The 27,169-nt window shown below is 55.4% G+C and overlaps 2 protein-coding genes across 2 annotated transcripts; one reads left to right on the forward strand and one right to left on the reverse strand.

The window, feature by feature from the left end:
- Positions 1-5,132: 5,132 nt before the first annotated feature.
- LOC122153009 (olfactory receptor 14J1-like) lies at positions 5,133-5,690 on the forward strand (the record flags this gene model as incomplete). Its single annotated transcript, XM_042789138.1, has 1 exon — positions 5,133-5,690. A coding segment is annotated over one exon (558 nt), but the record flags the coding sequence as incomplete, so codon positions are not given.
- Positions 5,691-11,777: 6,087 nt separating this feature from the next.
- Positions 11,778-26,503, reverse strand: LOC122153010 (antigen WC1.1-like). Its single transcript, XM_042789139.1, has 10 exons — positions 26,317-26,503; positions 25,747-26,061; positions 25,078-25,392; positions 24,155-24,470; positions 23,695-23,708; positions 23,279-23,416; positions 22,456-22,551; positions 21,941-22,024; positions 21,250-21,350; positions 11,778-11,879 (listed from the first exon to the last, which is right to left on the reverse strand). The coding sequence occupies exons 1-10, from the start codon at positions 26,501-26,503 to the stop codon at positions 11,778-11,780; spliced, it is 1,668 nt and encodes a 555-aa protein (XP_042645073.1).
- Between the last annotated feature and the right edge of the window lie 666 nt (positions 26,504-27,169).

Below are 27,169 nucleotides of genomic sequence, written 5' to 3' on the forward strand. Positions count from 1 at the left end.
TCCCCAGGAAGAGCTCCATGCATTCCTGCTGCTCTCTCACACCAAGGGCAACCTCCCCTCCAGGTCCAGACCTGTGGCCTTATCAGTACCTGACTGCAAGACCCCACATTTTCTCCAGGTGCTGCTTTGGGCCACTTTCTCCCTTGAGCAACCAACTCACAGATCCTCTGGGCTCACCAGGGTCTAGTCCAGACATAGGGTCTCAAAATACCTGGCTCCCAGGACTCTCCTACTTGCTGGTTAAGCTGGTTTGATGTACACTAGTGGTTCCACCCACTGACATACCCACCAACATGACACATGCACACAGCCTGATCTCTCCAGTTGCTGGCCCTGAAGGTGCCTGAGCCCCTTTGACTCGTGCTTCCCACTCCAGGGATGGGCCCTTGGACCTCTATCTGTACCAAGAGCAGACATCTCCTCACCCCAGAAAGTTGTGGTGGATGGAATTTCATAAGAAGACAGGACAGACTGGAGTCATCAGTTCCATGGTACGCCTAAACCAGTATACTGACCAGCCACATGTGACCAGCTCCTTTCATCTCCATTTCCCCCTGTTTTCCGATGCTTCTTTCTCCCCAAACCACCTTGGTCCTTCCCTTTCCCTGCCTTTGGTTCTTTCCTAGGCATGCCACAGCAAGCCTGGCACAATCCCCAGTGCTCTCTCTGGCATCCCATAAAGACTCTCAGACCCCCAGAGGCAGAAACCCCCACCCTCAGTCGGCAAGGTCACCCTGGGAGGCTCCTCCGATTGACCCACTTGTTAAATGTCACACCCAGATATTTTGGACCTCTCTGTGAACAAGTATTTTTCACTTTGGGTTTTAAATTGTTTCTCTGAAAACAGGGTGATTCTGGTCCTAAGAAATGGAAATTATTTTCGTTTGTGGAATTGTTGGAGATTAGGTCAGATAAACATGTCCATGTGGGGTATATGTGAAAAGGAGCACAGTTTGTCTGACCATGACCCAGTCCTGATGACATCAACTCCACGAGGCATTTACTGGCACTGATGACACATGATAAGGACCGTAACACGCATCTACCCTGATCACCTGGTAAGTCCTCTTCCATCCCGTCCACCTCCGTTTCTGTTATCCCTTCCTCAAAGGCTGTGTCACGTACACAAGACCTAATGAAAAAGATTTTAAAGAGTCGGAAGTGCAAGCCAGGCCGACAATAACCATTTTTCAGTGGTTAAAACACACTCAATATGTCAAGCAGCAGTCATACCCTGAGATTAAAGACACCCTGGAGTATTTGAGGGCACATCATAGGAAGGATGACCAGGCACCTGTATTTGGTTTACATGGCAAGGTTTTTTGTTAGCAGCAGGGAGAGGGGCATGCAGGGGTGACTTCTGTGAGAAGATGCCAGAAGCTGCCCCATCCTGTCAGATGTGAGGTGCATGGGGTGAGCTGAGTCCTGCTTGAGCCCAAGGGCTTCCAGCTCTGGATGAGATGCCCACATTGCCTCAACCAAATTCCTGCCCTGCACAGGGGAAACAAATTCCTTCTTTATCCCTCCCTATGCATCCTTTTTTTGGTTTCGGACAGGAAAATTCCATTTTCCAGACAGACGCATTGACAGCTTTATCAGGCCAGACCATGTTGGAATCAGTCTCTCTCCACTGTTGGGAGAGGTACATTGGTGATTACTTCAGCTGACTTCAGAGAACATTCCCCAGGGGTAGCCCCGCTGCCTTTCGGGAGCTGTCAGCCCTCGAGCACCAGGGATCTTGCGAGGGACAGCAGCGGGGTAGAGAGAGTGGTGCCTTGGGCTGGGCCGGGCTCCAGGGGCAGGAGGAGCTGATGGCAAGCGGGAAGCACTGGAGAGAGACAGCTCTGCCCGGGAGCAGCATCTCTGCAGAGCACGGCAGGGCTGAGGGCACTGCCCACGGGTGACAAGGGGAGAGGAGAGAAGTGAGAGGGATGTAAGACAGTGTGGAGTGGGAGGATACTGAGAGTTCACTGGGGGACAAATCATCACAGCTCCTAACACGGTAAGTCTCTGGCTGCAGGTGGGTACTGGTAGAGTCTCTGGGAGGGTCCTTCTAGAGCTGGCACATGCCAGGGCTGATGCTCTCTGGAGCAGTGATTATCTGCCGAATGGTCGGGGGGACGGGGCATGTCATCTCCCTTTTCCTGGGGACGGCTGCAGGAGCGTGAAGCTGGGTGTGCAGCCAGGGGCACCCCGGGCTGTCCTTCATCACAATCACCCCTGGTAGGGCAGGGTCATTGTGCTGTTGAGGAGGTGAGGTGTGGGTCAGGGCTGCCCACAGCTCCTGCTGACAGCCTGGACAGCTCTTGGGGGGAAACTTGCAAGAGAGAAAAAAGGGAGGCTTCAGCTGCAAGGGAAGGAGCCTGTGCTTTCAGTTTTCTACTCTGGGTTGCCTGGGTGAGCAGTGAGAGATGGGAATGACTCTCACTGGTTTGGAGAAGGTACTGACAATGCAGATCTGTTTCACTGAGAGGTGAATGAGTCTGGGAGCATCAGAGCAATCTCCCACAGCTTACAGATCACCAGCATCACCAGCAGCAGGCTTGGCAGGTTTTTCTCTGCCATTCCTACCTGAATTTTGAAGCAGAGAGAAGGTCCTGGGCAGTGCCCTGCCCCATTAGGTGTCTGCAGGGCAGGGCAGAGCTGAGCACGCAGCAGCTGGGATGGGGTCTGTGCGTGCAGGAGATGGGAACCAAGAAACCAGGCTGCCAGCAGGCACAGCTCCAGGCAGCAGAGACGTGGGCAGGGAGTGAGATTTTTATCAGAAATCCCGTTTCAGGGGATCTACTAGCACCTCCTGCCATGCCCTGCAGTGCAGGTCCCTTGCCCTGATGTTTGAAAATGGGTGAAAAAAACCCCAATTGTTTAGGGTAGCATAAGAACTTAAGCAATCAGTCAAACACCTGTAACACGTTGTCTGTTGCACTGAAGTCCTTCAGCTAGGCAACTGTGATAAACACCTCGTGGGGAATGCCTAAATGGAGAGGCTCTGTGTGTAAATTGGGAGACTCCTAATGAGAAGCCCTTGTCCTTGGAGATTAAGGTGCTCTGAAAAAGAATGAACTAGCTGAATCTAGTTTGGAGATAAGAAGTGCATACATAAACCAATGAAGTCCAATTCTAATATGTAGGAAATGTTCAAGAAGGGCTCCTCTCCAAACACCACCAGAGACTGCTAGAGACCACCAATGACCCCCATGGAAGCCCCTCGGGGACCTAAACTGCATGCCTAATAACTATGTATATATGATAATGAGTTTTAGGAATTTTGATGAATATGTATGTAAGAGAGTGATATAAGCTTTGGCTACTTTAATGTACGGTGGACATGTCAGGTGGAATGATTCCCTCATGTCCCCAGCCACATAAAGTAATGCCTGCTCGTTAATGCTAAACCCAGCATTAAGGACTTTTCATTCCCGATTTCTGTGACACTGACATTTCTCCCCTTCTCTCTCCCACCCAGCAGAGCCTCTGCCCTCACAGCCATGGAGTCCAGGCCACCAGCAGCCTCCTCTCCCCCCTGAGCGCCAAGAAGAGGTGAAGGGCATCTCTCCTGCCCCGTGCCCGTGCAGCACAGGGGCTGAGGGTGACTGCCCTGCGGTGTCACCGGCTGGGAGGTGGCGGGCAGAGCTGGGACAGGGGAAGGCTGTCCCAATTGCCTGGCTGTCTCTCTGCTGGCCTCTCCCAGCTGGGCCATTACGGTGCATCTCGTGGGTCCTCCCACGCAGACGTGTCCATGGGAACCCGGTGTCCCAGCTCTCCTTGAAGCTGTGGGGCTCTGTGCTGTGCAGCCCATGCGGGTGGGGACTGAGCTGACTTCAGGAGATGCCACCATGAGGACACTTGGTGACTCCTTGGGGTGTCCTCCCAAGCTGGGAGCCGCTCTGCAGACTGGAAATCTCTCCCCCAGCATTTGTGTGTAAAACGCATTGGAGAATCCCTGAGATGCTACAAGAAGGAAAATGTTAATTTGTTGGAAAAATGAACTCTGTGTCTTTGGCAAGGAGTGGGGTGGTAAGACTTTGCTAAAGTACTGGGAGACAGAGTGAAATATTTAGTGATCTGCAGTGGATCCCTCTGCTCTCAGCGGGGTCTGATTGCTTCTCCAGGTACCGCAAGAGATCAATCCCCCTCCATTTCAAGGGGCAGACACAGGGCACTCGGGAACAAGACAAACGGACAGACCAGCTCGCCTGCCCCTGTGCTAAGCCCCAGCAAATCCTTTTTCCTCCCAGGACTTGTGGCTGCTCAGACTGAGCACAACAGAGATGCTGAGCATTTCTGATTTCACAGAAGAGGCCCCAGAGGAGATGGGGCTGGGGTGGGGGTGGTGGGGTGGTAGGGAAGAGCTTTCTGAAAGAAAAAACAGAAACAAAAGCCTGAAACTCCTTGATGCAGTCAAGTTTCCTTGGAATTGGGGCTGTAGATTTTGTCAAGCCCTTTAATGTTCAGAGGGAATTCACCTGAGAAAGTCTGTGAGACCTGGCCCCTACGTGCCCCCTGCTCCCAGGCAGAGCCTGGCCTAGAGCATGTCCAAAACATCTGGGAGCCCACAGGCCCTGCTCTTCACAGCAGCCCCAGCCAGCCCAAACCAGAGTAAGTCATAAGAAGCAGGAAAAAGTGAGGGGTAGTGTGTCTAAGGGGCATGACTATTTCAGGGATTTCTTTGGTTTTTCACAGAGAAGTCTGTCCTCACTCATTACTGTCTTTTCCCTCTAGTACAGGCACCCAGGTTCATAGGGAGACCATGTCCAACAGCAGCTCCATCACCCAGTTCCTCCTCCTGGCATTTGCAGACAGACGGGATCTGCAGCTCCTGCACTTCTGGCTCTTCCTGGGCATCTACCTGGCTGCCCTCCTGGGCAACGGCCTCATCATCACCTGCCATCGCCTGCGACCACCACCTCCACACCCCCATGTACTTCTTCCTCCTCAACCTCTCCCTCCTCGACCTGGGCTCCATCTCCACCACTGTCCCCAATTTCATGGCCAATTTGCTCCAGCATACCAGGGTCATCTCCTTCTTGGCATGTGCTGCCCAGGTCTTTCTCTTTGTATTTTTCTTTGGAGCAGAATATTCCCTTCTCACCATCATGGCCTATGACCGCTACGTTGCCATCTGCCAACCCCTGCACTACGGGACCCTCCTGGGCAGCAGAGCTTGTGTCCACATGGCAGCAGCTGCCTGGGGCAGTGGATTCCTCAATGCTCTGCTGCACACTGCCAACACATTTTCCCTACCACTCTGCCATGGAAATGTGGTGGACCAGTTCTTCTGTGAAATCCCCCAGATCCTCAAGCTCTCCTGCTCTGACTCCAGCTATCTCAGGGAAGTTGGACTCCTTGTGTTTACTGCATTTTTATCCTTTGCTTGTTTTGTTTTCATTGTGCTGTCCTATGTGCAGATCTTCAGGGACGTGCTGAGGATCTCCTCTGAGCAGGGACGGCACAAAGCCTTCTCCACATGCCTCCCTCACCTGGCCGTGGTCGGTCTGTTCATCAGCACTTCATTTTTTGCCTACCTGAAGCCCCCCGCCATCTCTTCCCCATCTCTGGATCTGGTGGTGGCTGTTCTGTACTCAGTGGTACCTCCAGTTTTGAACTCCTTTATATACAGCATGAAGAACAGGGAGCTCAAGGATGCGGTGAAGGAATTGATCCAACGCACCTTGTTCCACCAGCAGTAACCTGCCTCACCTATTCTGCAGATTACTTGCAACTTGGATTAGGTCAGACTTCTGATTTATTTTTCCCTTGTTATACTTGTCATAAGAGGTAACTGCTTGGCTTCATTCCACTTCTCTAGAGGCTTCATCTGTTGTGTCTGACCCTTTCACAAATGCCTTGAACACTCTACCAGATCCGGCCTCCCTGAGAGCATCTCAGCAATAAAAGGGTCTCCTGCATGCAGTGCCTGAAGGCTGGGCTGTCCTAACTAAGCTGCTGCCACGAATAAACCCAAGGAATTGGACTTTTAAAAATGTCTTTTCTCAATATTTACTTCCTGCTTTGGGGTGATAAATTTGTGGCAACTGTGTGATCTATTGGACACCAGGTGGTGCTTTCAAAGACTATTCCTGGTTTCCAGGGGTTGTGTACATGCTGCAGGAGCTCTCCATTACCTCTTAGGTAGACACATGTATAGCAGGGCTGATGGCATGTAGTGTTCCCTGTGGAAAGGAGTCTGGAGGGGTCAGGAAAGAATGGAAACTCTCTGTGTGCCCTGGGGTGGGCAGTGAATGGACAATCAGGAGATGAGACACCCCTCAAAGGTGAGGATCACCCAGAGTAAAGCACTAAATCCAGACACCCATAAGCCATGACCCTGCATTTTGGTGGGAGCCAGTGAAAATGCAGCAGGCACGGGGAAAGGAGACTGGAGAAATGTGGAAGCTGCCTGAGGAGCCCCAGGGCAGGGGGTCTCCTGCTGTCCTGGGCAGCAGGTCTGGTGGGGAGGCAGAAGGGGAAGAAAGGCAGCCACGGCTGAGGGTTACTTGCAGCATAAATGCAGGACAGACAGAGAGTGCCTGGCCTCTGTTTCCTTACGCCCTTTGGACCAGCTCAAATAGTGGGAACACTGAGGAGGCTGCTGTCCCTCTCTGGGATGCTCCCTGGGGGTGCTGTGCCCTTCAGAAGGGTTGGAGCTGTGGGGTGAGTGCCCAAGTCCCAGCCCACTCCTGACCTCTCCCCTGGCTCAGTCAGACAGAGCTTTTTGATCAGGTCGTCACCCGAAGGACAAGGCAAAACATGTAGCACTGACCTGCCCGCCACAATGGTTTTACAGGTAGCTGTGAGATCCCTCACAAGCATGGGGAATTGGATGTGTCGTGTCCCCCCCCCCGAATTTTTGGTGTCACACCTCAAAAAGCAGTTTGCATTTCACAGGCCCATTGTCTGTCGTGGGCAGAGCCAGGGAGGGCTTCGGCTGGGCTGGCAGGTTTCTTGGGAGAGGAAAACCCAGTGTTAGCTGGGCTGTCTCAACGAGCAAAGTGGGAGCACAGAGCAGTGTGGTCACGGTGCACAGCCAGGCCTTTTGGAGAAGGATGCAAACCATCAGAGTCAAGAAGAGAGGAGCTGGTCTGTGCCGTGGTCCCCAGACACCCTGAGGAAGCTGCCTCACCAGCCCTGGCTATTTCCATCTCTGGAGATACAAGCAGCCATGGGCAGAGGCCTCTGCTGCTTGGTGAACTCTACCTTCCTGCTGGGCTCAGTGCCCGCAGGGGTGATGGCCAGCCCTGGGCCATCTCTCCTGACCCAGACACTACCAGACCCTGCAGCAAGGTGTTACGACCCAGACTGGGAGCTCAGGGAGTTGTAAAGTTTCTGTGATCCCCTCAGGTTAAATTTAGGTGAAACGATACCAAACAACCGCTTAAAATGTTTTACTTGTGATAGAAACAACTTAAACTTGGAAAAGGATAGCAAGCAATGTGGCTGCTTATTGATAAATCTATAAGAAACAAAAAAAAAAAAAAAAAAAAAAAAAAAAGAAAGGAGAGGAAGAGAGAGAGTAAAGGAATCTGGTTCATCACCCACATTCCAGAATTGTCTCAGGTCCAGTTATCTTGGTGGTGGGTGCACCCTCTGCAAAGTTTTCTCTTGACTTTTAAATTCATCTTTATCAGGTGATTTGCATACTAGACCAAGAGAGGCAGGTATTCCACGAACACATTTCCATGAGAGAAAAGGAGAGGTGGAGCACGGGTTCCGTGCATACATTGTGGGGGGACGGGGTGCATCAACACCCTTGTCAATTGAGTCAGTGGACGTACTCATCCCCCAATCCCTTATTTTTTCCCTCAGTTTTTGCTTAGGTCCATCTGGTGCTGGTTACTTACCTCTCTTATTGTTGTGGTTTAGGCCTGATTGGCAGCCAACCACAATGCAGCAGCTCTCTCTCCCTTCCCCCCCGGTAATGAGAAGGGACAGAGAGCCAGGCTTCGGGTTCAAGATAGGACTGGGATGGGGAAAAATCCCCCTTTTATGATCACGAGCAAAAGGCAGACTCGTTAGGGGAAGAAAAAAACCCATACATTTATTACAGACACTAACAACACATAACAGAGTAAGACAGTGAGAAGTATTGCCACATCTTGAGAACACCTTCCCCCCACCCCTCCCTTCTTCCCGGGCTCAGCTCTGCTCCCGTTATTTCTACCTCCTCCCCCAGTGGCGCAGGGGCAGGGAATGGGGGGTGCATTCAGTGTTGCCTCTTCTGCCATGTTCGGTGGGGGAAAGATTCTGGAACTTGTTCCCCCTGCTCCAGTGTGGTCCCCCTCTCACAGGAGACAGTCCTCCACAAACTTTCTCCAACTTGAATTCCTCCCATGGGCCGCAACGTTCCCCACACTGCTCCGTCATGGGTCACTAACTTCCTCCGACTGGAGTCCCTCCCACGGCTGCAGCCCTTCCCGAGCTGCTCCGGCGTGGGACTCCCCCGCATGCTGCGATCCTCCCAGCACTGAATTACAGCAGCAGGGCTACCTTTTCCCATGAGACCCCGGTCTTCTTCAGGCACAGAAGCTTGATTATGCCGAGCAGGAGCAACAGGCCATAAATCAGTGTCTGCTCCACCGTAGATCTTCATGGGTGGCAGGGGGGGGCTGCCCTGCCGTCTCACCACAGGATACAGGGGGGTCTCTGCTCCGGCACACCTCCCCCCTCCTTTCTTCCTCCGTTCCTCCACTGACTTTGGTGTTCACGCAGCTGCAGCAACTCCTCCTCACAAGTCCGACTGCCCATTCACCACGTCCCTTCTTAAATACGTTATCGCAGAGGCGCAGCCGATTGGCTCAATTTCCCAAACAGAAGTGGAGCTGACGTGGAGCTGGCGGAGCTTCGAGAAGCTTCTCACAGGGGGCCGCCCCGATAGCCCCCTCCCCTGCCACCAAAAATCTCCACCACTCACTCAACCCAGGACACTTACTAGTCCTTTAACCCAAACATATTCTTTCACTGAGTCCACTATTCCCTCCTTTGAGGCTTATCTAAGGAGTTTGGCAATACAACTGCAAATGAGAGGAGCCGCGCGTCCTTTGACACACTCTGTGATTCCTTGGGCAGATGGTTTGTACCTTAGACTGATCAAAAAGGCCACAGATTGTCAAATTTTTCTGTGTTGATGACTGTTTGAGGCATACAATTCTTTCAGTTTCTTACACATGGCTGCCTGCAAAACCCTACGTGGGGCTCACCTAGGGTCGAGTGGTGGTGAGAGGCTGCCACTGCTGGAGGAAGAACCATGGACGGCTGCCACGGGGTCTGTGCTGGGCAGACATTTCCCCACCCTGAACAACCACCCTGGTCCACGCAGTGCCTGCACCATGGGGCTGTGGGGCCATGTGGGGCAGCAGGACTTGGCCAGCCCAGCTGAGGAGGTCCTCCCTGCTCTGCCCACTGCCACCCATCGGCACTGCCACAGCCCCTCTGTGCTGGGCGATGAGGTTTCTGTGGGTGCCCTTCTGTGAGCCTGCGTGGGCACCCACAGGGTGTGTCTCTGCTTGGAGCTGGTCGCCTTGGCCTGCCTGCACGGTCCTGGCAAGGCTTGGCCTTGGAGATGGGCTGTGATAGTCCTCAGCCCATGGCATGAGTGCCAGCCTAGGAATGACTCCTGCAGAAGAGCTCACACTGTGCTGGGGGCATGGGTGAGCCCTTCAAGATGTCCTCACACCAGGATTCTTATTGGTACAAAGGGGAACCATGACAGCCTGAAGTGATTTCTGCTGGATGGAAGCTGTGAGGGTTGCACAAGCACTCACAGGTAGAAGGAAAATCTTTTAAAAGGAAAAATTTATTGGGCTCTAATGCCTTCAGTGCAGTGGGGGTGCATACAGGCACAACTCTGATACCCAACTCCACCACCATTATGACCAAAGAAGAAAACAGCTTCATACTGACCCTCAGACCTGATGTGCCATAGCTCCTGCCTAAGTTGATCTCCAAGCCCATACTCAGACAACTTGTGCTAGATCAAGTGCACCAGGCCTTGTCTCCATGAGTTTGGAACATCTCTATTGACCAAGGATCCCACCATCTCCCCTGAGCCCTTGCTCCGCTGTTTGGCTCTGAGGGATTTCTCCAAAAAACCCAACCCTCAAAACCAAACAGCCCACATAGCCTCTCCTAGTACACAATGTGCTCCAGGCCCCAACCATCTTTCCAGCCTCTGCAGGACTGTTCACAGCCTGTCAAGGTCTTTCTTGTGCTGGGGAGACCCACACTGGACACAGCAACCTTACTGGGGCCCATGAATAGAGAAGAAGAGTCAATTCTCTTAAGCTGCTGGCTGTGATTTTGTTAATCCTGCCTGGGATGAGGTTGGCCTGCCTCTTCCCAAGGGCACACTGCTGCTTCCTGTCCCACTTCTGCACCCAGACTCCCAGGTCCTTTTCTGCAGATCTGCTGTCCCCAGCCTGGCCTCTTGTCTGGAGTTGTCCCAGCACAGTGGCAGGATGAACACTGGCATTTGTCTTCAACTTTGTGTGGGTCCCAGGCAGCCCTTTTCACTGAGGGCTGCTGCATCCACCTCTCTCCTCATCCAAAGGGCCCATCATCTCATTGTAAACGGTATTCACGTTGGTCAGGCAGAATTTGCCTTTATTCAGTTTTTACTGGAAGTTCCAAATCCCCTTCTTGTCCTTCAGGTGCTTGGAAATGGCTTCCAGGAGGATTTGCTCCATCACTTTCCCAGGACAGACTGAGGCTGAGCAGCCTGTAGCTCCCTCATCTTCCTTTTTGCTCTTCATGAAGACGGGTGGCATGTTTGCCTTTTCCCAGACATCAGGAACCTCCCTGACTGCCATGGCCTTTCCAGGGTGACAGAAGCAGCCACACACTGACTTTGGCCAGCACCCTCAGCACCCTTGGCTGAAACTCACCCCATAGAGGACCCACAGAATCATGTATGGCCAACCAGCTTGCTGAAAGTCTCTCCACATGTTCTTGGTCACTAGGCCCACTCCCTCACTGAGTTTTGGGCCCGCTTTTCTTTTTTTTTTTTTAGCCTTGCTGTGGCTGCCAACACCGTTACCGAAGCCCCTTTTGCTACCTTCTGCATCCCTTGCCAGTTTGAGCACCAGTTGAGCTCTGCCTTTCCTAGCTCCATCCCTGCATGTACAGACAAGGTCTCTGTGCTCCCCCAGGGCAGCCTGATCCCCTTCATTCCCTCTGTGCAATCTCCACCCCATCCCACAGGCAGGCTGGTGGCAAGAGGGTGGCATCTGGGGACAGCACAGCAGGTGCTGGGAGCAGGGGCACCAACAAGGAAAGGGGGGGTGTGAGCCATGCCCTGGGCTGCACACAGGGGCACAGGGGTGGCTGGTGCCTCGGTGGTTGGCCAGGCTGTATGGGCTTGGGGTGGATGCCAGCTTGAGAGTAGGAGCTCTGGGATTTCCATGGAATTCCAGTGAAAATGTGGCTGCAGCGAAAGCAAGTGGGCAGGCTCAGGCACAGGCAACTGCAGTGGCAAGGCTGCACAAGAAAGTGTGCTGGCCTCCTGCCATGGTTGCTCAACTTCATCCATAAAAAGCCCACATAGTTTTTGCATTTCAACAGGGTTGGCCTTGAAGATGAAACAGTTGTCCAAGGCCCCTTTGTTCTACAGGGCAGTTTCCCAAGAAATCCAGCCCAGGAACTTCCTGAACAAGCCAAAAATTTCTCCCTTGTACTCCAAGGCTCTGATTCTGGGTTTGTCCTGCACACCTCTCTTGGGAGTTTAAACCCCACCATCTCCTGGTCACTGCAGCCATGTGACACCGACCCTCAGTAGGAAAAGCTCACGTGCCCATGGTTACAATTTCCTGGTGCTCTGTCTCAAATATTTGCTCCAGAATGACACGACAGGCCACATCAAGCCTCTCATCTTGCTGCACCCATTCCTGGAGGAACAGAGAAGTGACAGGGTTTGACTGTCCCCTTTTCAGTGCTGAGGCAGGATTTGGGGAAGTGCGGTGCTTCCCCCTGCATCAGCTCCTTCATCTCACTGAGAGGTGGGGCTACAACATCTGCTGGGCAGCCAGCCCAGGTTCTGGATGCCACCAGTCTTCTCTGGGGACATGCTTCTTTTAGCCACCAGCCGTTGCTGGGTCCTGCTCCACCTGCTGCCAACCCAAGGGCAGCTTCATCGCCCTTCTGGCCTTTGGCAACTTCTGCTCCACGTGGCTTCCTGCTCCTCCGGGCAGCTCTTCTTGCCTGGCTGAGAGCCACTCACAGGTGACCAACAGCCTCCAGAACAGTGGCTGTAGGGGAGAGGGAAGGTGGGCACGAAGGGTTGCACTGGCCTTTCGCCACCAGGAATTGTCTCCTTTGTATCAGCCCTTAGGAAGCCCTGCCAAAGCATCTCCCAAATTCAGTGCTGGCAGGAGGATCTCCTATAGACACCTCTGGTCTGAGCCTCCTCCAGACGTCTGCACCCCTGAGCTGGATGCTCTGCCTGGCACGGGAGGATCAGGCCACTCTCCTTGTACCCACACCATCTCCACCTTGGGAAAGAAACACCTCTAAGATTTGAAGACAGGCTTCAGGCCTGCCCATTGCTCCCACCCCCCACTTCTCTGGATATCCAGAACGACCTGAGGGGTGCTTGGGCTACTCTTTAATAGGACTTAACCAGAGTCTTCACATTTGTCTCAGGACAACAAATGGCACCATCCAGACCCCAAACTCACCTGCTGCAGGTCCTGTACTGCACGGTGGTGATTGGTGTCAGGACCAACTGCCACTCCCAGCTGTACTGCTCAGGGCTGTGGTCACACCATCAGATGACATTTGGGGCACCAAAAAGGAATATTGTGGTTTACCCCCAGCTGACAGCTAAGCACCATGCAGCCACTCACTCACTATCCCCACATCTCCCCTGGTGGGATGTGGAGGAGAATCAGAAAAAAAAAAATGAAAACAACAAAAATCCTCATAGTTTGAGATAAGAAGAATTTAATAATTGAAACAAGATGTAGTAATAATAATAATATTAATAATAATAATAGAAATAATTGCAATAATTGTAATGAAAAGGAAGATAACAAAAAGAGAGAGGAAGTAAAACCAAAGAAGAAGACAAGGGGTGCCCAGTGCAATTGCTCTGTACCCACTGATCCATGCCCAGCTGGTCCCCCCAAGCAGTGATCCACATCTCCCGGCCAACCCACTGCCTTCCTCCCTCCTTGTTTATATACAGGGCCTGATGTCCTGTGGTATCAAATAGCACTCTGGCTAGTTCGGGTCAGCTGTCCTGGCCATGCTCCCTCTCAGATTCTTGTGCCCCCCCTCACTGGCAGCATGGGAAACTGAACAATCCTCGACTTAGGATAAGCCCTGCTCAACAACAACTAAAACATCCGTGTGTTCTCAACATTGTTCTCATCCTAAACCCAAAGCACAGCACTGTACCAGCTGCTAGGAAGAAAATTAACTCTGTCCCAGCTGAAATCAGGACTTTGCAGATTGCCTTTCTTGGTAAGCCTGGCTCCTTGCAACCCTTTTTGTCAAATAGGCAAGTTCTTATGGGCCCCACTGCCCTCTGCATCTGACATGCACACCAGCTGGTTGGATCATTTGGCCTCTGTGACCAAAGGCCATGGCTCATGCTCATGATCCAGGCTGTTTGCAAGCAACAAATTCCTTCCTCTTGTTCTTTGCAGTCACATGAACTAGGATCGGAAATGTCAGGCTGTGCTCTGCCTGTTGTGACAAACTGCTCAGCCCTCATCACGATCTGCCTTCAACCAAAAAGACTTTTCAGCGTGCACAACATTCTTGTCAGGGGTGGCTTCTGCATCTGTGCCTCCGCTGCCTGCTGGCAGGAGTTTGCTGCAAGTTTTGGAAAGCAGCAAATGCTGCTTTTTGTCACTCCTATCCCTGAAATTGACCGTTAGTCGTTGCCCAATAAGGTGTGGTACTGACCTTCTGAGGCACATAGATTTAGGTCAACCTCACTGCTCATTGTCTTCCTGTGAAGTTCAGTGTGACTGAGGATGAGCTAGCTCATCGTTACAGTGGTGCTTTCCACCTTCGTCATCACTTCCATTAAATGAGCATTTCTTTTTCTTACCCATACTGCCATACATCCACTCAAGTTATTGTCTTCTCAGAGGAACCATCTGCACACATGCCTTAAATGCTGATGTGCTGGAGCTTCAGTGCACAGGGACCTTGAGATACTTGGGGCTTTGGCCAGCAGGAACCTCAAGTTGTACAAGGAGAAGGGGCAAAGTGGGACTGGACCAGCAGAGGAGTGAGTCTGAGGAGAAGGCCCTGGGCACTGTGAGTGATGCCATATGTGCTGCTGGTAAAGGCTCACCATGAATAGAGCCAGCTCCTGCATACGGAGCTGCATTGTAGCATGACCATCGAGACACGGGGAGTTATCATCCCCCTCGACTCAGCACTGGTGTGGCCACACCTGTAACATTCTCTGGGTCTTCCATTCTGAGGAGCAGGAAGGAATGGGAGAGTGCCCAGAGGATGTCTGCAAAGGTGGGTTTAGGAGGCATGAAGCACATGAAGTGTGTGGAGTAGCTGAGGGACCTGGGCTTCCTTGTCCTGATGGTGTGGAAGGTCGTGCGGGAGTAAAAGAGTAGCTTGAAATTAGGAGTTTTGGGTGTTTTCAGAGATTGTGGAGCTTTTCTTTGTAGTGGGAAACCACCTGAGAAAGGAAAAGCATCACAAAGTGCAGCTTGGGAGGTTGAGACTGGACAGGAGGAGAAAGAAATGTCCCTTGAAGGGTATTGCTGTGGTGCCAGAGGTCAGCCAGAGCCTGGATCAGTGCAATGCTTTGTGTTCCAAGGAACAGGCAGGGAGGAAGGAGAGATCTCAGGAAAGGCAGGGAGATGCCATAGGTTGGGTGTCCACAGCCTGGGGGTCTCTGTCCCCTTGGCTATGGCAGTTGTCTCTGCTACCAAGGCCTGAAAGGAGACATGATAATCGCATGGAACTGGGGCCTCGTGGCTTCCTTGCAGCCCCCCAGGGAGGCTGGGAGCTGTGGTACCACTGTCCTCCACTCAGCATTGCCCACCCCACCCCACAGTGCCCCAGGAAGAGCCCTGAGCCAGTGTGAGGGACGGGATCCCCCTTCTTGGGGCTGACCACTTGGCTATGATAAAATATATCAAGTTTTACTCAGCATCAGCTCCCCTTGCACAGTGCCTTTGCCTACCTGTACTCACAGCCTCCAATTTTCTTCTCTAACTAATCCATGGGGACACCTGGTCTGTAATGGGCCTCAGAGGGGCCAATTAACACTCCAAGACACTTTGGCTTTTGCTTCTGACTGTAACCCCTTCAGAGGTTGGTTCAGCTCCTCTCAGTATCTGAGGTTCAAGCACCAAATACACCCCGGGTCTCATTAAAGTGCAGAAAACCCAAAGGAGCCACATCTCTTCCATCAATTATTTCAGGACTTCCAGGCTTGTACAGCTAATTGGAGAGGCTTCAGGAGTCTACTTAAAGTGGAAGATTTTAATGACAACTTCGTACATATTTTTTTTTTTTTTTCATTTTGAAGGGGTTTTTAATCCTTTTTTAATTTTACAGAAGTGATAGAAGCTTTCTCCAATTCAGAGGGTCTTCTAAGGAGGACAGGAAATGTAGCAACAGCGGTCTCCTCATGGTCCCCCACTGTATGGGCAACTTTCCTCCCCACCTCCCCAGCCCCACCATTTCCCTCAGGGGCTGCCTGGGACTTGCATTCTTCTACATCAGACTTCCTCACTGATGTTCACAGCTGAATGTTACAGCTCCTTTGCACCAATTCCCACCTGATTTACCCTGAGACTTGACTGTAAATAGTCACAGGAATCTTATTAATTTGAAGAAACGGAAGTAAAATATGAACAAATTATTAAAAAAAAAAAACAAACAAACAACATGAAGTCCTCAACTGTATGCCAAGTCCAAGCCTCCACTAAGGTCTACCTTCCTCAAGTGATGACCATAAAAGAAATATGCTAGACAAATAGATAGGAAATTATAAATATACGCACAATTAGCAAGTTGGCTAAAAGAGAGTTTGGCAGTTTAAATCAACTTTTCCACCTTCTTGGCCAAATTTCTAGCCCAGAGCCTTGTTACGACCTCATGCCTCTAGTGATCTCCCTGCCTATCTTCCTGTGCCTCCTTAGCCCATGCCCACCTCTAGCAAATGAATTTGGGGTGTTGTGGGCAACATTTTACAGTCAACTGAAAAATCATTTGTCAATGTTCAAAGCATTTCTGAGGTATAACTGAGAAAGAAATGAACTTGTGTTACATCATGTGGTTGTTAACATCATTATATTTAGCAAAACCCATCCTCGAAACAGCCTGTTCTAAAAGCCCCCCTGCAACTGGACAGAAATTAAGATGCAAGAATAAACTAATTAGAGTTGCTGCACTCTAACAAGCTCCCAGGGGAAAGTTACTGAGTCTGGAGAGCTATGGGAGGAATAAAGAGTCTTTGGGTTTAGTGGGGCATGCTGAGGGGTTTGGGTGAGGAAGCTCCCTCAGGAGATTGACGTGAGCCTCTCTGGGGGCTGATTAGAGCAGAAGAACAGAGGCAAGTGACTTCAGGGTGACAAAGAAAGGAGACAGAGACATCCTGTGTCGTGTACCCCCTTGGATGTGCCCTGCCAAGGGGCTCAGTGCTAATTCCCAGCCCATCTGAATGGTGATGCCTTTGGTCATCAGCAGCTGAGGTTTTCCCCCGGTCACTCTGAGGACAAATACACGCAGAGTGCCACATCCTTGCCCCTCAGGCCTGGCACTTCGCAGCTCCCCCTAAACCTTTGCCTATACCCTAACACCTAACCCTGAAAGGTGAGCTCTCATCCTTAGCCCTGCCCTGATCACTGAAGCTGAAACCCTCACCAGATGCCTGAAATCTAAGCCCTACCTACCTCCCTAATCCTTTCCCTCAACACCCCTCATCTTCAACCAAGTCCTTCCCTGGGCTGGCCTAACCCTGGGCAACAGCCCTGGGTGGGGTGCAGCTCAGCAGAAAATGGCCCTGGGGGTCATGGTGGACAACAAGCTGCACATGAGTCAGCGGTGACGGCTGGCAACCCAGAAGGCCAACAGCATCCTGGCTGTCTGAAGAGGAGCATGGCCAGGAGATGAGGGGGAGGGATTCTCCCCTTCCATTCAGTGCTTGCTAGACCACATGCCCAGTACTGCACTGAGTTTGGGGCCTCCTGCCCCCAGTACAGGAAGGACATTGATCAACTGGAGCAAGATCAGTGAAGAGGCACCAATACAGTCGGGCATGTGTAGACGTGCAGGGGGCTGGAGAGCTTCCCACCTGAGGAAAGGCTGAGGGAACACTGTCCAGTATGGAGACGAGAAGGCTTTGGGAAACCTCGTAGGAGCATTTCAGTACCTGTCAGGCAGCTAAGAAAATAGAGCCAGGCTCTTCATCTGTGGTGGATGGTGGGAAAAGGAGAGGCAAGGGACAAAAGTGGAAAGAACGTTCAGGCAGGAGATGAGGACCATGAGGTCATAACCATGAGGTCACCTACACACTGGAAGAGGTTATCTTGAGAGGCTCTGCAACCCAGACCCTTGGAGGTTTCCAAGCCTCCTTTCCCCCTACATATGGTCTCCCAACATTGAACAAAACGCTCTGGCTCAGGCAAGAATGAAGCAAAAGCCTATGGCACCAACACGAGCTCTTCCTCCCCTGGCCCTTCACTTCTCTGTGAGAGGTGTCTGCCACCAATCCCACACTTCTTTCTTCCTCAGCCTTTGCAGCTGCATGTGCCTGGCCTGCTCACTTGACTTTGCAACCATCACCTTTGTATTTAAGGCCCAACACATATCTTGTCACGCCCACTGTAAGCTGGCACCCACCCCGCAACTGGAGCCCACCTGGCCACAGGGGCAGGGAGAGGCCAGGCCCACTCTGCTTGAACTGGGCACAGCTTTTTCCTGGGAACGTCCCCAAGGAGCTCTCCTCACGTGTGTCAGGCTGTGGCCTGGCACGGGTGGCACAGGGACAAGGGCTGCTGGGTCAGGGCTGAAGTAGCTCAGCTGGGAGAGCGTTAGACTGAAGATCTAAAGGTCCCTGGTTCAACCATGGGTTTCAGCAATGCTTTTCTCCCTTAGGGTCTTGCAGAGCCCGTCTGCCTTTGTCCATCCTGCCCTGGCCCTCCTCGCTCCTTCCCCTCTTGCCAGAGCACTGCCCGTGTGCTGTAGCTGCACATCTACAGGTTAGAAGGAGCCTTCCTCTTGCACCACAAGCCCCCAGCCTTCCGCTGGGCAGGACTCTCCACTCAGTGTGTCTTTGGGGTGTTCTCCAGCTGGGTCTCCTTCCCTGCTCCACAGGGATCGGGATCTCTCCACTCAGGGGTCTCTGCAAAGACTGTCTCTCTCCTCATGGTCATTCTCACTGGTGCACAGACTGCTCCCCTCCTCACACACATCCTTCACCTCAACCTCAGTTCCCAGACCAGGGCACACTGCCCACAGGGAGGCCATCGTCTCCGCAGTCCCAGGGAGAGGCACTCCTTGCAGCTGAGCAGCACAATTGTCCCATGTTTACTACCACGAAGATACCACCCCTGCATGTGGTCAGGCTCTCAGCCTTGGAGTTAACAGCTGCCCGTGCTCAGGCCACCCTGCCACGGAGACCCCAGCCAGTGCTGTCCCAGGGCACTGCTTTGCTGTCAGGACAGGCCTCAGCACTGGAGGAGTGGGGAGGTCCCTGAGCCCAACCCACACCCGCAGCCCCAGGGAGATGGAAGCCTGCTGTCCACCTCACCTCCTGGGATGCTGGTGGGAGGAGTGGTGCAGGGCAAGGCCCAGTGACTAGAGGAGGGGTTATGGGATTTCTGCCCCTGTGTGCCCCCACCACACACCCTGGGATGTCATCAGAGCCTGGGGGCACCTCGCCCTGTTGCACTGCTCCTCCTTGGGAACAGGGAGCCCAAACTCAGAGAAATAAGGCTGCTCTCCCATGGGCTTTCCACATCTGAGCTCTGCCCAGTGTGGGGCAGCGGTGCTGAGGGCTGGGGTCTCACTGCGACCCCCCTCAGGTAGATCATCAGGAGCTGCAGGAGCAGACACAGATCTGGGGCACAGTGGCAATCCTGCTTTGATGCAGAGAAGGGACCCATCTGGGAGGGCCATCCTATTAGGTCCCAAAATGCATGAAACAGGTTCTTTCTGCTCAGGGGTGCTGCCCCCTCAAGCACACCCACGCCTGGGGCTTATTTCCTCAAGGAGAAAGAGGCAAACCTCTACCAGGTGCCAGATTATGGGAAAAATATTACACCTGTGGGAGGGCAGAGCTGGTGGGGCAGTCACACCGGACAGGCACTGGGCTCTTCTCCCCAGTTCCCACTTGGGGCACCTGGAGTGTGCAGATCAGTGTCCATACTGTCCAGAGGCCCCCACCATCCCGTGTTCAGAAGATAACACTCCCCTCTTCTTTACTTCACCTTTATACCTTATTTCTCTGAGATGCAGGGCTGGAGCTTATCCCAGTGGGAGTTGTCCAGGCTGTGTTTGCAATGCCCATGGATGTCACGCATCATTGTGGGGGTCTTGCCCTGGGAACACTGCTCTCCCATGGGGGCTGCCAGCAGGAAGGCTCTCAGGTGTGGGGCAGAGGGATGTGTGAACCTCGGCTCCCCCCAGGTGCCCCCAGGGTCAGCCCAGGGGTGGAGGAGCTCCCAGCAGGGAATGGGGCAACACTGCTATAGCAGAAGATGTTGGCAACGTCTGCCTCCTCTCCACTTCTGCTCCAGGGCCAGATCCTGCTGTTTGCAGCACTATGGAGCTGCAGCTACTCCCCACAGGCAATCCTGCTACAGACACCCAACACACCTTCCAGCCTGCAGCAGAGAAGCCCATTGGTGAAGAGCCGGTGGAGTGCGGAGACCCACCAGCGGGAACAGGGAGGGCAGTTGGGCAGTTTGGGCGCCAGGTCCTGCCCAGGTGCCAAACTCTTCTCCCAGCCTGGCTTCTGCACAAAGTTTCTGTGCCGTGGGTGCTGGGGCAGGTGAAACCCCAGCTGAGGGAGAGGGACCGGGACCCTGGCTCAGCTCCCAGCAGCACCTGTTTTAGTGGAGGGACACAAAATCTCCACTGCCATGGAAATGTGCCCACATGAGCATCCTCCCAGATGGGTCCTTCTACAGGCCAGGGGCTGGAGCACAGCTTTTGGCTGCCGCACGCGTCTTGTGGGGAAGCTTTCTCCAACCCCCTGGCCCTCTAACAGCGCTGAGGGAACGGTGCCCTCATCCTCGGTGCTCCCAGCCCTCACGTACCTGCCCACAAGTACTGCCCCGCACACAACCCAAACTGACATCCCTGGCAAGGCAGCAGGGGGGCAGGGGTGGGAGCTGCAGGGGAGCAGGAGGAGGGTTTCCCAGGGCTGCTCTGGGTCTGCAAGGCAGGAGGAACAACCCATGGAGACTGGGGTCCTGGCAGAGCATGAGGAGAGAGAATCCCAGCCACGTGTTTCCCAGGAGGTGGCTCTGCACCCTGTCCCACGGCAGTGGGGAGCAGAGCTGCCTCCCAAGCATTGTGGGAAGTAATCCGCGGGCCATGATCCCACCTGGGGCTGGCTGGGGTTTTCAGGGACCTGCGGTCACCTTAGGGCTCGCTTCTGTGAGACAAAAGCCCAGGGCTCACCCTGACATGGCAGCTCTGTCGTGGCCTCTGCATGGTGGGATCAGTGTGGCCCAGGCAGGGCCTGGGGGAAAGAGCAGCTGGAACCCTTGGGGGAAGAAATGGGTGCTCCCACTGGGGTGCATCATGGGACCTATCAGAGAGTCACTTTGATTAGAAACTGCCTGTGGGCAGCAGGATGGATGTCTCTCTCACCAAGATTATTCCCCAGGGACCATGGCCTCACGCAGCCCCACAGGCTGACCCTGAGCCTGCTGTCCCTGAGACGTGTCCCTTCCTTGCCATGGTGTCTCTGTTCTCTGCTCCCCCTGACCAGCCTCAGGGAGATGCCCTGACACCTGGTAGGGAAGCATCAGCTCTGGGTCAAAGCCCCCAGAGGCTTTTAATAAGCAAATATAAGAATGCACAGCATAAAAATGGGAATAAAAACGGAGGAAACTCCCAGCAGTTTCTGCTGCCCATGGCTCAAGGGAGACAGTCCCCTGGTGCTCGCGGCTCTCCCAGCTGCACAGACCTCTCCTCCCTCCTGGCTGCACCCAGCTGTGCAGCAGGGATGGGCTCTCCTGGCCTGGGGCTCAGGGACTGCTGTGCACCAAGCTCGGGTGTCACAGCCTTTGCGTCCTCACAGGGAAGTGCCACAGGCACCTCTTCAGCATCATCATAGCCCATGCTCCCCGGGGACAGGGACGAGGTGTCTCCTTCAGCTCCAGGGACGTCGGCACTTCTCCAGGAGCGCAGGCTGCCCCCTGCAAGCAGCAAGGTCGGACGTTTCAGTTCACTCCATGGGGTCTGTACACCACCACCCTCCCTGCTCCTCACCACATTCAGCTCCTTCTCCCACCCCCGGGCCTTTCAAGGAAAACTCCCATGCCAGGTTTCCTCTTCCCTGCAGGTTTGGGTGTCAGTAGGGTAGTGACTTGAGGGGCACCAGGGATGGCACCCTAGGAACAGGCAGCGCTCTCTTTCCCTCTCACCTCCAGGTGCAGCCCTGGGCCCTGCTCCCTCCTCTGGCATCCTGGGCATTTCCCACTCTCCCTGCCCAGGCACATCATCCTCCCCCGCATCAGGAACCTCCCTGGCATCATCGTAGCCATCTGCTGGGTCACCTCCGGGCAGGACAAGGACGTCTGAAAGGAGAGGGGAGTTGGTGACAGTGAGAAGATCTGTCCTGCAGAGCAGAGGATGGGAGGATGTGCAGGGACACAGAGCGCAGACACTGGGCTTGGCAGAACCACAAGTGATGCCCATATCCTCCCCTTCTCCGATGGTGACACTCAGGGACACATGTGTCCACCCCATGTCTGCAGGGAGATCAACCCCTTCCTGCCTCCGTTACCTGGTGCTGATCCCAGACCTTTCTCCTCCTCACTGACCCTAGGGTGGGGCTGCAGCTGGGTCAGGGACTCCTCTGAATAGGAGCCTGGAGAGATGCACAGCGGGTGTTATGGAGCAAGCCCCACTGACGTGGTTCACGGTCAGCGCTGCTGGGGAAGGGGGACCCACAGAGCTGGGGCTGTGTGGGGAGGAGGGCTGGGAATTCACCCTGATCCCCCGGGACAAACCCTGTCTCAAAGGAGCTTCCAGAGCTGGCCCAGGACAGCCCCTTCCCTCGCTCCTCGGGTGTCTCATGGGGTGCAGGGGCAGGAAGAGAAGGGCTGTCCAGCTGGAACAGTCAAAGCTGACTGGGAGAAAGCTTCTCTCCTGGGATCAGGACCTGGATGCTCTCCCCACAGCTCCCACAGCCCCAGCACTACAGGCACCACAGGCTGGGGGGCTTAAGAGGGTCAGCTCTGGGTTGGGGCCAGAGGAATGGGTCCTGCAGATGTGCCTCCAGGGAAGACCCACACCCACCTGAGCGATCAAACCTGGCCCGTTTCTCCCACGCTGGGCTGTACCCGATCTCCTCGTACACAGCCTCGGGGAAGGGCTCCTGGGCTCTGCTGGAGCCTGGGGACAGAGGCAGGGCTGGCACAGGGACAGGCAGAGGGGAAAAGGGACCTCACTGTGCTCCCCCAAAACGGTTCCTTGGGCCACCTCAGGACAGGTCCAACAGCACAGCCCCACTGTGCTGTCCAGGCACATCTATCACATCCCCAGTGAGGGCAACATCGATGTGAAGATCATCTGGGGCAGCGTCACCCTCACATCATCCCTTTGGAGACAGCGCTCATGCCCCTCTGGCCTGTGTGCCATGTCCCCCTTGTCTCACCCTGGATCTGTTCCCACCTTTCCTCTCCACCTGGAGCTTGCTCCTACCTGCCCCACGGGTCTATAGTAGGGCCCCTGTCCTGCCAGGGTGTGGGCAGGGCTGGGCAGAGGGACAGCCTGAAGGCCTGACACCACGGTGATGGACCCTGCTTCCCCACACTCCTCCTAGCATCTCTCTTTCCCCAGAGCCCCCTCCAGCACTACCGAGAGCACTGCCAGCCTTGGCCATCCCCACTCTGCCATTTCTCTCCTCGCCCCATGGCTAGCTCACCCCACCTCAGGGCTCTCTCCACCCCTTGCTGCTGGTGCCCCACAACCAGTCACTCAATGGGGCAGCACATGTGACAGGTAGCAGCACACAGTCTCACCCTCCCGCTCTGCCTGTGCCCCTTGCTGACACCCCCCGCAGCACCCCACAGCCCTGCCAGGAGGTATCTCCCCCCGGCACCTCTGGGCAAGGACCCACCTCTGCGCCCAGCCCTGGCGCTCAGCACTTGCCCAGCCAGGAGGGCCAGGAGCAGGCAGACAAGGGTCCCCAGGATGATGCACATGATGACGGGCACTGAGACTCTCCCGCTGCTGCTCTGATGGCCTCGGGTGGGATCTGCATGGGAGAGAACTTGGAAGGGGCAGCACCAGTGCTAGCCGCATCATGCAAAGCAGAAGCAGGTGGAGGCCCCAGGGGTGAGTGACAGGGAAGCTTCCACACTCTTGGGTAAATTACAGCTCTCCCCAAACCCCTGCCACCACTCCAGTATCTCCTCCAGGCAGTTTCACACCCCAGCTAGGAGCCCCTTCCATCCAGCTGTGGGTCACAGCCTGGCCCCGGGGGTACCCAGCCTGGGGGGAGGACAAGTTACCTGCTCGGGGTGGGGGTGTTGCCATCCTGGGTGTAGCTGCAGAGGAGGAAAAGGAGAGCTGGGCTGAGAGAGTGGGTGTGTGGGTATCAGGAAACCTCCTCCCCAACACACCGTGTGTGTGTGTGTGTGTGTGTGTGTGTGTGTGTGTGTCTCGATATCCCTGACACATCCCACCCAAATTGCCCCTCCTGTAGTGCCAGAAAGGGAGGCCAGGGCAGAGCCCAGCACCTCTGCTCTGGGAGGCAGGCAGGATGGCAGAGGCAGCCCAGGGGATAGCCCTGGGGCTGCAGGGCCCCACGGGCAGTGGCCAGAGCACGGCCAGTTACACCGAGGCTGCTCCCTGCCTGGCACCAGTCTCCTGCACTCCAGAGGAACGTTCTTTCTCTCGGGAGGTCAGGGGACATGCCCGGACCACGTGGACAGAAGGCCTTCCCTAGCTCCCTGCTAATACCCGAGCAAGGGCTCCCAGCCCTGCCACTCACCTGAGCAGCGCACGGCAGCATCTTCCTTGTGCCGGCAAGCCCCGCTGTCCCCGGGCCTGGGCCCAGCAGTCCTGCAGGGACGGCTCCGTCCCCCGGCACTCCACCTGCTCCAGCCAGATGGGGCCCGTCCCCATCCCAAACGCAGCCTCATGCAGGGCAGACACCACAGGGCCACAGCCCAGCTGCCTGCACGCCACCTCGGCATCCTGCATGTCCCACGAGTCGTCGCACACCGTCCCCCAGGAGCCACGGTGCCAGACCTCCACTCTGCCCGAGCACTCGTCCTCGCCTCCCACGGCACGAATCTTCTCCCTGGCTGGAGAAAGGAAAGACCTCCCATGGCACCGGGAGAGCAGGAAGAGCCCTTCCAGACACAGAGGGGACCTCCCTACCTGTGCAGCTCGTGGAGTTGGGGCACGGCACCAGCGGAGTCGGGTGCATTTCTGGCTGTCCCCCTGAAGAAGGAAACACTGTGGTGACGGGGCTGGTTTGGGGGATCATGTAGAAGAGAGCAGGGCTAAGCTCTGCTCAGGCCTCCCTGCACCATCTGGGGCACGGCAGCAACTGAAACCCCATCATCCATGGGACACGTGCAGGACTGTGGGGGGACCCTGATTGCTCAGCCCCAGAAGGTCCCTGGTTCACAGAGCAGCAGTAGCTTGTCTATGGAGGGGAGGCTCTTCTGAAGCCTGTCGGGTCTCTTCTGAGACCTCACCTGGAGATGCCTCTGCTTCCTGCAGGCACTGCTGGCAACCCCCAGTTGCAGGCAACTGCTGCTGGACATGTGTGGCCGCGGTCATGTTTCTGCCACTGGGTCTGGCATGGAAAGTAAAAGCCTCTCCAAGCTCTTTCTCTGTGTTTGGCCATGCCCCGTGGGGAGCAGGAGCTGGGGTGACACTGGTGCCTGGTTGCCTCAGAGTTACCATTGCAGGTGATGCGGATCTCCTCTTCCAGGTATTCACATGACTGTGGGTTCCAGGGTGTGGAGGGACACTGCCAGAAAGAGCTGTTTGTCTCCCCACACTGCACGCGATCCAGCCAGGCAGGGCCAGACACCCTGCCAGAGGGCAGGTGTGTTTCCAGGGATCCTCCGTCCCCGCAGCCCAGCTCCTTGCACGCCAGTGTCACCGTGTTGTCAGTGATGGAGTTAGAGCAAATGCTCCCCCATGTCCCGTTGTAGAAAACCTGCAGGCGCCCGGAGCAGCCGTCGCTGTTCTCCAGCCTCAGGGCCACGAACTCTGGGAAGAAAAGGCCCCAAAGCGGGAACAGGCTGATCTGGGGCTGTGGGAGCCAGGACACCTCCACATCCCTCCAGGACCTCAGCCAGGCAGGGGCAAGGCTACCACATCCCCCTTGCACCCAGGGGCAGAGAGAAGTCCCGGATTTACAGCCAGCCCTGCCCTTCCCGCGAACCCTTGGGGACGGCTGAGCTCCCCAGGGACCCACCGTGGGACTGAGGGTGTCCGTGCACGGGTGGGCCTCGGGCAGGAGCTCAGAGGCAGCCAGGGGCAGCCTTGGCCATGGCCGGCTCTCCCCGCGTCCTGCCCTCCCCGGGACCAGGCTCCCACCACAGCTCCTGAGGTGGCACAGACCTGAGCAGACGACTCCCGCATCCTCTTTGTGCCCGCAGTCGTGCTGCCCCCAGGGCCCAGCTGGGCAGTCCCAGAGAGCAGCTTCGGCCCCGGAGCAGTTCACACCATCCAGCCAGATCTGCCCGGAGCCTTCCCCGAAGCGAGCGGAGCCGGCTGCCTCCACTGCCTCTCCGCAGCCCAGCTGGTGGCAAATGACGGCGGCATCAGACAGGTCCCAGCCGTCGTCGCAGACAGTCCCCCAGATGCCCTGGGAGTAGATCTCCACTCTCCCTGCACAGCGCCCGGCCCCGTTCACCAGCCGGACCCGCCGGCTCCCTGCAGCGGGTGGAAACCCCAGTCGCTGTCAGGGCCTGCCTGCCTGCGCACACCGTCACCTGGGCGCCTGGGCAGTGCCACTCACCCCAGCAAATGACTCCCACGTCCTCCGCAAGCCCTGCTGCCAGCGCACGTGCCGGGCAGGGAGGTGTTGCAGAGGGTCAGCTTGGCCTCGTGCCCTGCACACCGGACCCCTCGCAGCCCCACGGAGCCCGTCCCTCGCTCAGGCTTTGGGGGGTTGTAGGCTGTCCCTGCCTCTCCGCACCTGCAGCTGCCGGCACACCACGCTGGCCTCCTGCACGTCCCACTGCTCATCCAGGACTCTGCCCCACGCCCCATCCTGGAAGATCTCCACTCGTCCGTCGCACCGGCTCCCTCCGCCCACCAGCCGCAGGGATCCAAAGCCGGCTGGGCCTGGGGAGAGCAGAAATGCCACAGCCATCAGCGGCACCGGGAGCATGGCACCCTGCAGGGAGCAGGGCGAGGGGGGATTTTCATCCAAATGGGACAAGGTGGAGCCTTGTGCTGACGAGAAACAAGGGCAAAGCCTGGGCCCTCTCTGCAGCTCACAGCCAGGTCAGCTGCTGCTGGGGGCACCAGCTCCTGCCTGGGTGGGGGGATGAGGCTCTGCAGGGCTCTCTGTGGGGACGGGATGCGGTCGGCTGCAGCCAGAGGGATGGAGCAGAGCCCTGCAGCCCTGTCCTGGGCTCGCTGCACAGTACGAGGACAGAGGAGCCTGGGCCTGGCGGTGGTGCTGGGGCCTAAGCCACTGTACTGGGGGCAGATGCCTGCCTCCGTTCAGTCCTCAGCTCTCCCAAAGTCGAGCGGTCAGTCTGAGCAGGGAAAGCCCTCCAGATGGCTCCTGGGGAAGCCAGGGTTTCCCCAAGGAGAAATTCAGCCTGATACGGCCATGGAACCCCTACTTTTAGTGGCTATGTTGCACACAATTGACAAATGGCGTTCATGTAGCATTTTTCCAGCACTAACCTGAGCAAAGGACAGCAGCAGCGTTCCCTTGGGAGCACGGTGAGGCCCCCAGGGTGGTCACTGGGCACTGTTGCAGGAGGGCTTCAGTCCCGTCACAGTGGAATGAGTCTCTCCAGACAGG

Source organism: Tyto alba, unplaced genomic scaffold, assembly GCF_018691265.1.
Source record: "Tyto alba isolate M040663 unplaced genomic scaffold, T.alba_DEE_v4.0 Super-Scaffold_15, whole genome shotgun sequence".
Taxonomy (NCBI): Eukaryota; Metazoa; Chordata; class Aves; order Strigiformes; family Tytonidae; genus Tyto; species Tyto alba.

Bases quoted from the DNA above. Each gene is read 5' to 3' on its own strand.
- LOC122153010 (XM_042789139.1), bottom strand. From the start codon at position 26,503: ATGGCTGTGGCATTTCTGCTCTCCCCAGGCCCAGCCGGCTTTGGATCC. The intron at 26,062-26,316 runs GCAGGGACAGCC...CACCCGCTGCAG, and splicing joins GCAGCTGCAGGTGCGGAGAG to GGAGCCGGCGGGTCCGGCTG. The intron at 22,025-22,455 runs GTGGGTGTGGGT...GCATCTCTCCAG, and splicing joins GGCCAGGTTTGATCGCTCAG to GCTCCTATTCAGAGGAGTCC.